The 12755-nt window shown below is 40.2% G+C and overlaps 1 protein-coding gene across 1 annotated transcript in view; it reads left to right on the top strand.

The window, feature by feature from the left end:
* LOC111319198 (uncharacterized) overlaps positions 1 to 11851 on the top strand; it is a 99239-nt gene extending 87388 nt beyond the window's left edge. The window contains exons 8-9 of the mRNA XM_088749251.1: positions 4224 to 4784; positions 10193 to 11851. Of these exons, the coding sequence (XP_088605377.1) occupies positions 4224 to 4784; positions 10193 to 10542 (911 nt within the window). The 3' untranslated portion in view covers positions 10543 to 11851. The remainder of the gene's footprint in view (positions 1 to 4223; positions 4785 to 10192) is intronic.
* The last annotated feature ends 904 nt before the right edge of the window (positions 11852 to 12755 follow it).

Raw genomic sequence — 12755 nt, 5'->3', positions numbered from 1 at the left:
AGAAAGGACGTGTAACCATTGGTTCTGCATTCCAGCTTTCTCGAAATCCAAGAATGACGAAATGATAGGGCCGTTAAACTAGTGCTCCCGTATTCCCGCGCTCCCGAAGTCGAAGAATGATAAAAGAGAGGGCAGTTCAACTAGTGCTCCCCTAATTGCGCGCCTTCGAAGTGGAAGAATAATTGAAAGAAAGGGACAGTTTAACTATTGTTGACGCAGTCCCATGCTTACTTTATTTCGTTTTCTCGACTAAGGGATAATTCATTGCTATATAGGAGTTAATCAGCGACTCCATTTTGAATTTCGGGTAAAGAACTAGGTAAGAATGACATGTACAAGAATTGCGAGCTCATCTACTCAGTGTAACAGTTCATGTCCTTTGTGAGACCTTTTTCGCTATGATCTGTTGGGATTAGAAAGGTCGTCAGGAAATTTTCTTCTACCATTTTCAAGTTAAAATGTGCATGTTTTGTGTACCACTCAAAACGCACGCATCGTCAGCTAAAGGCCTAACACGAATTTAGCACGAGAGTGAGTTGTTGGTAAGGGCTAGGTTTCCTGACTCAGGTAAAACTAGCGAAATCATTTGCATAAATCATATTTGATTGATTATCTTGTTTTTGCCTTGTGGTTCCTCTTTTTGCAAAGGTTGAAAACATCACCAAGTTATACTTACTTTCTACTTCGACTGGCGTCTTAAATATCCGTTTCTTTTCTTTCTACAATTACGTGTTTACTTTTTTACTCACCAGTATGGACTGGACTTCCACAGAGAAAATGCCGCCATTTTCCATGAAAAACAACGTAGCTTTTATGACATAATTCTACCTCAATGAAAAATATTCCACAAGGAACAAAATGGTACAGTGAGCCAATTTTCCACGCAATTTTCACGTGCTTAGACGTTTTCTACCAATAAAACGCGCTTTTAGCTACCTTGGACTTTACCCCAGACGATGAATCATGTCTGAATAGCGATATGGATACGAGAAGCGCTTCAGAAGCATACAAAACCCTTCAGTTCGGACACACGTTGTTCTTTGTGGACAGCATGTAGTGTCTGGTAATTGAAGGACATTTGCCAATAACGTTATGTCCTGTTTTCGCACTCTGAACTCCGCTAAACACTCTGATTCATCCATCTGGTCGAAATCAAACTTTGGGTAGGAGCTGTAAGGGAATTCTGGATTCTTGGGGCTGTAACTTTCGTACAAGGTCAAAAATTCTTCATCACTGATGATTTTACTATCGTACAAAAAAAGAAATAGGTTTCTCATCTCACTGAAGGATGACATGCTCTCATACAGCTTATCTTAAAAGCGAACAGAGTTTACTACCGACGTCGCTGCCGCAAACCTCGTCTAGCTGCTTAACGTTTATATTTTGGCGGGAACGACGTTCTCTTCCCAGGCTCTTTCGGTCGCTAAAGTTGCCGTTGCCTCTAAAATGACCGGTGCTTAAGTTCCGTAATGTTTTCTGTGCAACGCAAATTATGTCGGGTACAATCTTCGCTCAGGGGATTGCCTCTTTGTAGAGATCTGGAGACCCAGAGTTAGGATAGATAGATTCCCCGCTTTCTTTACCTATAAATTTTTCCCCATAAGGGGTAACCCTTGAGGGTTTATTTATAATAACTTTTTGAACGTAATGAGGTTGTGATGCCTGCCGTTGAAATATGACTCATTAAAGTGCCCCTGAGACGAAAATTGACCATTTTTTTTTGGCCGAAATTGTCTACACAATGTTGAATTGGGTCAAGTTAAGACCCTGTTTGCCATTAAAGACTCAAAACAAACCTTCGATGACCAATTTTATCGCTTCAAAGTCGTCCAAAAATCGTCCGCCATTGCTGAAAACATGTTCCAGCCGAGCCCGCAAAAACGTCGTCATGACGTCAAAGGCTCAACAAACTTATGCTTTGCTTTGTCACAACTCTCTTTGTTCGTTGCACAGAGAATCACACATATTACTGTTTTGAGAACTGTTTCGTTGTCAGTCGGGAAATGTCGACTTTTTCAGACGATGAACTGTCCCAGAAATCATCTGAAGCTTCTGTGGATGGTTTTGCGCCAACAAACGATGCATTTTTGCCATGCGAATAAAGATATACACAGAACGGCGCGAACTCCCCATGTGGCAAACTCAAACTGTATTTTTTGCTTGTCGTAAGGGATTTTCCTTTTTTCTAAGAAATGATCGGGTGATTAGTATAAATATTTCTCGGCAATGGCTAATTGTGTATCCGAAGGCAGATATTGGGAGTTTGTGAAAGCCATTTCTAAGCCATCAATGTGTTTTCCCCGATGCATTTGGTTAATGATCTCATTAACCCTTTCCTACCTGTTTCTTACCATCGGTGCTTTGAGAGGTTTGAAGTGAACTCTGTTGTTGAGTTGCACTTTGGCCTCTGTTGTTTTTTCTGTCTTATTCATGATGACTATTGTTGTGATGCTTAATCGGTGAGGTTTAAAGCAGAGTTTGTTTCAAGTCTTTTAGAGCCCTGACCTCATTGCGTTACAAAGTATTTTTTGGCTTAGATGCAGTCCGCAAGTAGCGTTATGACAATTTTCCAAGTAGCTCTGAAGGACGATAGAAGACTGAACCGGTGGCATTCAGTTTGATATGAAACAGAAGTAGTTCTGTGTTTTGTCCGTAAAAGGTGTAACGGAGGCACATTCGTCTTGCGAATAAATCTCGCAAAAGTTGGCCTGATTTTAAATTCCTTCATCAAGGGCGTTGTGATGAATTTGAGACACTTTGATAGCACGCTGACTTGGCTGTCAGATGGTTGATAGTTTGACAGGTTTTTAAAGAAATTTTAATTTTCTGTTTTTTTTGGCTGCAAGCCTACATTTTAAAGTGTTTTTACGCTCTGTGTCTTAAGCTATTTGTTCTGCTTTCGCTGATATTAAAGCCAGATTCTTTTAGAATCAGAGCACACAATTATATTTTTCATCTCTTTTGTATAAAAGTGAGCTCTTTGAGGTCAGAAATCTCAGTCCTCAATTGGGCTATTTTATCATTCAATGTTCACCGAGTACTTTCCTTTGTGTAAGGTATTCTGCCTGAGAGTTGTTAAAGGTAGATATTGATCAGCTCATATGTAAAGGTGACAAAATCCGTGGAGGTTCGTAGACTTCGCTTTGCGACGTCGAGATCGCACTGAGCACGGTTTTTCTCGTCCCTTCTCCTCTTGAAAGGTAGGCATTGAACCCGACAGAATTCTTCGCCTAGATCCTTCAAAGTACACAGATCTCTCGAAACAGTCCTCCGAGAAGTGTTCAGAGTAGATCACAAATATTTCTGTAGGATTGAAGTTTACTCGGCGAGGTCGCACAAATCGCATCCGTTTTTCCCGCTCTGATCTATTTGCAAGGCTCCGATGCAGAGAAATACCTGCAACGTGGTCTGTACGATTACTTCAGCTTTGAATTACGCATCGATGCCCAGTCATTTTGGTTTAGTTTTTGTAAGAATAGAGTAAAGCACTCTGTTATGTTTGCTTGACATTTTGCCATGTGAGTTTTTCGCGTTGAGCCTTTGACGTCACTTCCTCTGAGTCCTGTGATCAACTTCCGGAACATCATCAAATTATGGCAGACGCGAAATCGTGAATTTAACGGCCCAAAAAAAGATATTTCTGGTGCTCGGTGTAAACTGATATTTGGCAGAGTAGGTGAAGGAGACACACTGAACACGAAAATGGAAAAAAAAATGATGTACGAAAATTTTGATCTCAGGGGCACTGAACCAGGGGATTTAATTCTTGGATATATCAACAAAGTTGAAATGGTAAATTGGCCACCGTAATGATTATAAAAGCTGACGTTTCGAGCGTTAGCCCTTCGTCGGAGCGAAAAGAGGAATTGTGGGTCGTGTGTGCTTTTAAAGGCAGAAAATGGAGCTACGTTATTGGTGGGTGCATGGCAACGAGAAAAACATGAATAAATTAGTGGAATGAAAAGCGTTCATTGATCCCTGTGGGATTTAGACTGCCGGTTTGAAAGATAAGCTTTTGTTCAAGATTTTTACGGCTTCCGTGCCACCTAAGTGCAAGGAAAGACCGCAGATTGCCATATGTTGCTTAGAATGATTAGGTAAATTAAAATGTCTAGCGACTGGTTTCGATGTGTCCTTGTCATTTACATCTACCTTTAATGAAAGTAAAAAGCTAAACCAATTATGGTTATAACGATGTAGATAACTTAACCCTTCCCTTTCAGCTTTCAAGGCCGTTTCTACAAACCTCAACGCCAGTGGAAGAATTGGTCCAACAACGCTGGGCAGTCACTACACAGGTCAGGATCATGACAGGCAAGTCACACTGTCCAGCGGAGTTCAACAGTGGACTGTGCCGTACACTGGTGACTACAGAATGAAAGCAATAGCAGCTGCAGGAGGGTACGATATATGCGCTAACAGTACTCAGTACCGAGGAAGAGGAGCAAAAATGACTGGTTCTGCCACTAAGTACCGAGGGAGAGGAGTGAGAACGATTGGAACGTTCCGCTTAAACAAGGGTGAAGTCATTCAGATACTTGTTGATCAAGAAGGAGGAATAAACACGCTCGATTACTCCTCTGGAGGTGGTGGAGGAACGTTTGTGGTGAGAGGAGCCAACACACCTTTGATAATAGCTGGAGGCGGAGGAGGGGTACATAGAGCTGAGTCAAGACATGAAGGATGTGACGCCAGCACAAACACAACAGGGAATCCTGGATACGAATCATGGTCAGGGGGTAGCAATGGGCATGGTGCACAGACTGCTGATAATAAATGGTCAGGTAAGGGTATATCGTGATGATTCCTTACATCTCAGCTGTTCATTTAATGTTATATCATAATCATATCATAACGTGCTCTCTAATTGGCTTATAATTTATGAAAAATGGATGGTTGATAGAGATTGTTCAGGCTGACTTCATTGGCGGCGAAAAGTTCCTATCGAGTTTACCCGCGAAGTTTCTAAACTTTCAAGATTGTTTTCCCTTTAACCTTTTGGAGCTATATTTGAAAAGAAAATGTGCTAAAATGTTAATCGTTTCTAAAAACAATGGGCTTGTAACTCTTCAAAGCAACGGAGTTAGTTTTGGAGTCGACAACACTTTCTATATGCCAAACGCGATGTGTGAATGTGGCTGAAAACAAAACTGAGTTTTTTTACTTCGACTGAGGCCTCGCGACGTTGGGGTGAATGTTATTCTGAAGAGCTGCTGCATGTATGTACCAAAAGTGTTGTTCAATAGATGATTTTCCTTTGAAATCGTACAATTTTTAATGTTTTCAACACAAAGCGACGCAATTTCTGATCGTCAATTCTAGTAACCAACAATTCAAGGAGGTAAATCTATCACACGGGACTCGTCATTTTAGAAAATTTCCTCTTAGTTTTCTGAACGGCCGGTATTATTTTTAGTGTTGCATTGATAACTCCGAACGCTCGCGCTTGCGCTTCGAGCAACTCCTCTCTTGTACTCTCCACACTTTCCGCGTGCACCATAACTCGAAATATGCATCGGAGGCACATAAATCTTTAATAAATCTCGGATAAAATATGAATATCCCGAGATAAATAAAAACATGTGCGGTGAGCTGAAATATACATATGTGAGAAATAGAACTTGCTGCGTATTTATAAAAGATCATATCTAAAAATTAAACTGCGTACTTTTAATTTATAAACATCAACAACATCAAGGTTACTTCTCACATAAACAGCAATTCCCCCTTTTTTCCTCAAAACCACTCTTGACCAGTTCCTTTCCCGTCTGAATATGTTTTATATAGGTATATTGACAATAGATTCAGGTTTATCTGGCTCAAGGTGCATTTCGGAGGCGACGCAAACATCAATATCGTTCTTCTTTTAATGATCTTGAATGTACAGCCTCTCTAAACCGGTTCTTTGTTTTAGTTGGGTTACAAATCTTCGTAAATAAACATTTTGAAACAGCAACTCGCATTTCGGGCTTTGCAGACTTGTTGAAGAGGTCGATTGTCTGGTGGTTAAAACAAGGAAGCGGTCTCGCTGTACATGCTTAGCCGTGGTGTTTGGATGTCTCTCAGGGATTAGCCTGCAGAGCAGGCGTTCTAGTAAAGTTTGGGCGAAAATGAGACCGCGCGAAAAATGGAGCTAGAAGAAAAATTAGGAGGTGGGGGGAGGGCGAGAGGAAAGAAGGGAACGCCTGGCAGCACTTATTAATGTTTTCAAACACGCCTCCAGATGATTATAATGCATTCCGAAATTTGAGCTTCGAGAAAACAAACAATCACGGAACGGCATATTTCCAGCGGAAATAAAGATTAATACACGTGGAACGATGTTAAATACAAATAATAACACGAGCGTTCATGGAAGCAAAGGCGAACGATTATTATGGATTTTGTAATTGTTGTTTTCGAATTAAATTCGGAAAACCAAGGACAGGAAAGTCTTCTTTCCTATCTTTCGAAAATATATTCAAGCCATCGAAAAGACAAGACTCGACTGGAATCGTTTTTGAGGATATTTATGAGCAAGTTGGTCTTAAGATTATGAAGAACATCAACTGTTCAGAACGATGCTGCAACCCGTGTGCACGTACAGTTATAAATTTAGGACAACTTTACAGCTTTATAAAGGGTAAAACAATCCAGATTTCAACTCCATCTAAGCGAGTAAAGGAAGGGGGAAAAAGACCTTTAGCGAGCCCTTGTTGGCGAAGATCGAAAGCTACCCAACTAAAAGGTCCTTCGCGCGGTCATGCCAGGACCAAACAGCAATTCGAACTACGAGAGCTCTGCTTCTCCCATTGTAATTTGGCTTCATGCTCTGCTTTGAGGCCCAAAGAATTCTCTTTGGATACTTGGTCCTCTAAAATACTTTTCAAAGGACGAACAACGATTACAATACAGTTTTTCGTTAGCATCCCCTTCCTCATAGCTACGAGCAGTTGGAATATAAGGATTTTACCAAAGCCAGTCGGCAAAACAGCTAGTAAATCGCCCTCATAGACAAGTTTCCTCAAACTGTGTAGTTGTTGAAGTTTGAGATCACATCGAAATTCTGTAAACGACTCCTGATAAATCCAAAGAAATGTTTAGCGCCCTCATGGGGTCTTGTACGAAGGATTCGGCTATTTTAAAACTGCTCCAATGGTTTTGTAATGTAGCGAGATTGATATCTATCAATCAAACTAAACAAGAAAAGCCAATCAGAAGCGTTCGTTCGTCCGCGAACGAGTGTTTGAAAACAACAATAAGTGCTGGCAGATGTTCCCTTCTCTCCTCTCCTCCTCCCCCCACCTCCTAATTTTTCGCGCGTTATAATTTTCGCCCAAACTTTACTAGAACGCCCGCTCTGCAGGCTACTGAGTGATGACCACTGGTATCCGATAAGCTTTTGTGTTGTTAAAATTAATGCGTCTTTATCCTCCTCAGTTTCTCGAGATTTTCAGAATGCCATGTAATCATTTCAGTAAAATGTAACGTGTCATAATTTGGTCATGATCATGATCGAGGGTCGTCTAGGAGGGTCTCAATAGGGGGGGATAAGGTGATGTTGACGGTTGACAGATAAATTCTTTAGGTCATTTGAGGGTTGACGGTTAACTTTTTGGAATGTTGTTTATCAAAGGAACTAAACGCACGAATTTGGCTGTAAATTTTCATAATGACGCGATTGTAAAGAACTGTTAATTCATGACACCTTTATTGATAAATCACTAACGTTTTACGACACCGGAGGCCAGTTCTGTCACTAACCAGTTTTACTTGCGAATAGAAGTTAAAGGACTTCCATAAATATATTTTTTTGATATATCAAAAATTTTATTACAAAAAGTAGAACTTGACCCTAATTATGGCAGTCGCATAGTTCTTAATTAAGGATATCTGAGACATTTGACGGCTAACATTGGTTTGCTTATTTGGCAGCTGACGGTGAAAATATTGCGTTTTTGGCTCGAGGTCATGACGCACGGGCCGAATGCGGCGCGGTCCGTGCTACGATTCGTGACCGTAAGCCAAATATCTTCCCGTCTAGAATGATCAAACATGATTAACCACCTCAAAAATTTGGTTTCACAATAAAAGGAGGCGGTGCACGAGCGCACACAGAGCAATCACGACAAAGATCCTGCAGGAAAAACTTTTTTCTTTGTTTTTTCGTGTCAGAACAAGAAACCCACAGTTCATTAACCCGTCCGACCCTGCACACGTCAGCTTTCACTATGATTTTTAATGGGGATACGCGCACCATTATACATATGTGAAAAATAGAACTTGCTGCGTGTTTATAAAAGATCATATCTAAAAATTAAACTATGTAGTTGTAATCTATAAACATCAACAACATCTAGGTTACTTCTCACATAAACAGCAATTCTGCCTCTTTTTCCTCAAAACCACTCTTGACCAGTTCCTGTCCCGTCTGAATATGTTTTAGATCGGTATGCTGACAGTAGATTTAGGTTTATCTGGCTCAAGGTGTGTTTAGGAGGCGACGCAAACATCAATAGTCGTTCTTCTTTAAATGATCTTCGAGTGTACAGTCGCTCTAAACTGGTTCTTTGTTTTAGTTGGGCTACAAATGTCCGTAAATAAAAGTTTTGAAACAGCAAACTCGCATTTCGGGCTTTACTGAGTAGCCTGTGTGCAACCTTATCAAATGCCTTTGACAGGTCAAAATGGATTACGTCCACTTCTTGGCCATTGGCTAGTTTGTATAATATATCGTGATACACCTCAAGTAGTTGCGTTTCTGTGGATTTTCCTGGCTGGAAGCCATGCTGGAGTTGGTGAAGAATAGACGATAAATGAGGGTAGCAGTGATTAAACACGCATCGTTCCATAACTTTGCAGACAATTCATAAGAGAGGAATTGGCGTGTAATTCTCCGTTAGAGTAGGATCGACCTTTTTAAAGACGGGTGCAATGTTCGTGCGCTTCCAATTTGCTGGAAAAGAACCCGTAGATAGCGACATGTTGAAGAGCCTGCATAATGAAGGGCCAACTAACCAGCAGTATATTTTAGGAGTGAACCGGGGATGTCATCTGGTCCACCGGCCTTACTTGGATCAATATTCGACAAAGCCTCCATCACTTCAGCAACTGTAAGCATAACATTTTTTGGAATGTCGTTTAGAAAACGAATTAAACGCGAATTTGGCAGTAGATTTTCATGATGACGCGTTTGTAAAGAACTCCTAATTTATGACACCTTTTATTGATAACTGACCAACGTTTTACGACTCCGGAAGTGTTTCCAAACCGGAAGTCAGCTCTGTTGCTAACCAGTTTTACTTGCGAATAGAAGTTAAAGGACTTACATAAATGTACTTTTGTGATTATCAAAAATTTTATTCATAAAAAATGGAACTTGATCCCTATTAAGGCAATCGTATGAATCTTATTTAAGGATATCTGAGACATTTGACGGTTAATATTGGCTTGCTTATTTGACGGTTGACGGTTAACCCAATTGAGATCCTCGTATAGGTCATATTTACTGTAAAGACGAGTCTAGGTATGGGTACCAGTGTTGGCAGGAGAACAGAAACTATTTGAATCAAGGTCGTGATGTACGGACCGAATGTAGCATGTTCCGTGTCTCGTGACCGAGAGGCAAATATTTTCCCGTCCAGCCCGACCAAACTTGATTAACACGCATCTTATCATATGACCTCTTCAAAAATTTGGTCTCAACCTAAATAGGAAGCGGTGCAAGAGCGCGCGCTGAACAATCACAATAAAGATCCTAGAGGAAAAAATTTTCCTTTGTTTTTTCGTGTCAGAACAAGAAACTCACTATTCATTAACTCGTCCGACCTTACACACGTCAGCTTTCATTTTGACGGTTTTTAATGGGATTACGCGCGTGGGGCCGTACGGGTCAAATTATCATCAGGTATAAACCTGAAATTTAGCATTAGGTAACGCGTTAAATCAACTGATAGTATATCTTGGACAGGGGAAGTAAGACAAAACAGTTTATACAACTAGGTATTACAGATGCTATATACAAATATTAAACCTCATGGATAGCGGCTCAATTAATATGCATTATGTAAGGTTTGGCCGAGCTGATATGGGGTTACTGAAGCGTTTTACAATACTAGTAAAAAATTCCAAAAATCGAATGGATTAGCATCCCATTTAAATATAGTTTCGCTTCTGTTTACGAAAATCTTAAAATATATTCATTGTATTTCAGGTGGTGGTGGTGGCGGGTTTTACTCCAGTGGAAGAAGTGGAACGAATTTTAATGGAACCAAAGGATCTGGTGGAGAAGGTGGTAAGGGATTTATTCAGGGAGGGGTGGGTGGAAGAGCCAAGTATAACGATGTCGATGGTGGGTTTGGTGGAGGTGGTGGAGCTTATGGATTGAGAGGAGGAGGAGGAGGAGGAGGAGGAGGAGGGTACTCTTGGGGAAGCAGTGGAAATGATGGTCGTGACACCTGTGGGGGTGGGGGAGGCTCGTACAACGATGGAAACAACCAGGACAATGAATGTTGTTATAACAACGCTGGTCATGGTCAAGTGACTATTACGTTCCTGGAGTAAAAAAACGTTTATCTAATATGATAATAGCACTTAGAATTCAGCTTTCATTAATTTACAATCATTCTAATCGACTGATAACACTCAGTTAAAGTCCCAAATAAAGTGTAACTGTTTAATTTTTTAACCGTCTGTGAAACCCAAAAGTCACGCATCTTATTTTTTCATTTGATCTACTTTTAGCCATCATTTCTTTCGGTCATCTATTACATTAAATGAGCTCGGTGCTTTTTTCATAGTTGAAAAGTACAAATAGGGTTCTAAAACTGGAGATAATGAAGAACAATTTTTTTTTTAGAAGTCGAGTCTCCCTCGTTATACTTTTTTACGAGGGTCTTAAGGAAGGGTCACAATATCCTACAGACCAATTATCACACTGTACAACCTAGAACGATGAGAAATAATTCCAGATGATTATATCCTCTGGAAGCCTAGGATTGAGTTTTGCCTGTTCTTTCAAATCAATCCTTTGATACGAATCTTCACTGACCTTCTTTTACCGATGTTCAGTGAGATCAGTGGAGATTTTGAGATCAAACAGTAAAAACGCCTAGTACAATGTAACAGTCTGGAATCAGTATGGCTTTTCGAACGTAGCACTAATCTTAACATTGAGTATGTGTTGTTAAATGATGAAGACTAGCATGAGGGGATAATGACAGTCACGATTTTGTCAAAGTTGAGATCCCTCCCGGGCCCATCGGGAAAGGATATCATTTGAAAATTGGTATAACAACCGGAAAACCCAATGAGTTGCTACGGCAACTTTGTAAATTTTCATGTGAAATTGTAAATTATGGACCAGAATTAAGTAGGAAGTATTCACAAGTATTTCATTTAACGACAGTTGTTAAAAAGCATTGCTAGTTTCGTAAAAAAAGGTCCTTTCGCTGTGTGAGGTATACATATTGCTTAAGTATTTGAATAACGGAATAATATTCCCTATCTCTCGGTAATAATAATTTATATCATACGCTTGACAGTCTGTTCTGAATTTAAGAAAAACATACTATGGATTTCGTAGAAGTACTTGTTATAAATAGAAATATGTCATTGCCATCGGCGAAAAAGGTGTCTGTTTGACCCATAACCTTTCCGTTGAATACTGAATTGTTTTAGCCCCCTATCAAGCAATTGCAAAAAAGACCACGGGCTCTTACAGGGAGCTAGTAACATTTGGAAAAGAAACATTTTCTTATAACGATATTGAAGTAGAAGATAAGTGTCAAAAGGGTTTTATGAAATGGCAGCAGTGTCTGTAATGGCCGGGGACATTACTTACATTTACTATTAAGAAATAGATTGTTAAATAAACAAACGTGACGTTAAAACTTTCATTCAAAGCTGTTGCTAATAGTTAATACTGGAAACTTAGTGCACTAAGGTTTCTCCGATTCTTATTGGTTGAAATTGATCCCTTGACGCGATAGTATCCATCCGTGGAGAGACACTATTAGCCCTTATAGTTCACCACTAAGTTTTCTCCGGTTCTTATTGGTTTAAATCGATCACGTGACGCGATAGTGTTCATCCATGGAGAGACACTCTCAGCCCATAGTGCCCGCCCGCGGAAAATACCCGGATGGATAGTGCTCGTCCGCGGAAAATACCTGGATCGGTAGTAGTCATCCGTGGAAAGTTTTGAATAGTTTGACGGCCGCGAAGTTTGGCAGATCGGAAAAACAGTAACTTGTCAATTCTGACAGGTATAACGTATTATTTAGCCAATGTGCGGTTGCGAGTTATTGAACTTTTTGACAGGCTGTAAGCATGAATAAATATTTGATTGACCTGCATTTATTGGGTTTTGACTGTTTTTCAACTGGTGCGCTGAACATTAAAGACAATAGAGTGTTTATGTCTCGGAAGTATCGGTCTGATAGTTGCCCCATGGAAATTTGATTTTCTTAAAACTAGCATATTTGCCCTCGAAGTTTCGCTTCTCAGGCAAACATTTGTTTTAAGAACATGAAATTTTCGCGGGGCAACTACCAGCCAATAGTTCCTCGACAGTAATACTCTATTGTGTCTGGCGTTTGTTCGTTAATTGATTAAAAGTGAAATTTTGGAATAAGTGAGCGGGCATAAGAACCAATGAAAGGTATGTGGGCACGTCAAGCGCCAGGATTTGCAATATTACAACGCGTACAAAGACGAAAATCCTTCAAGAGAAAACGGAATGGACAACTTGAGTTCCGAAGGCTTTCATGCCCAGT

This window comes from Stylophora pistillata, chromosome 2 (genome assembly GCF_964205215.1).
Source record: "Stylophora pistillata chromosome 2, jaStyPist1.2, whole genome shotgun sequence".
In the NCBI taxonomy this organism is placed as follows: domain Eukaryota; kingdom Metazoa; phylum Cnidaria; class Anthozoa; order Scleractinia; family Pocilloporidae; genus Stylophora; species Stylophora pistillata.
This window is presented reverse-complemented; position numbering and strand designations above follow the sequence as displayed.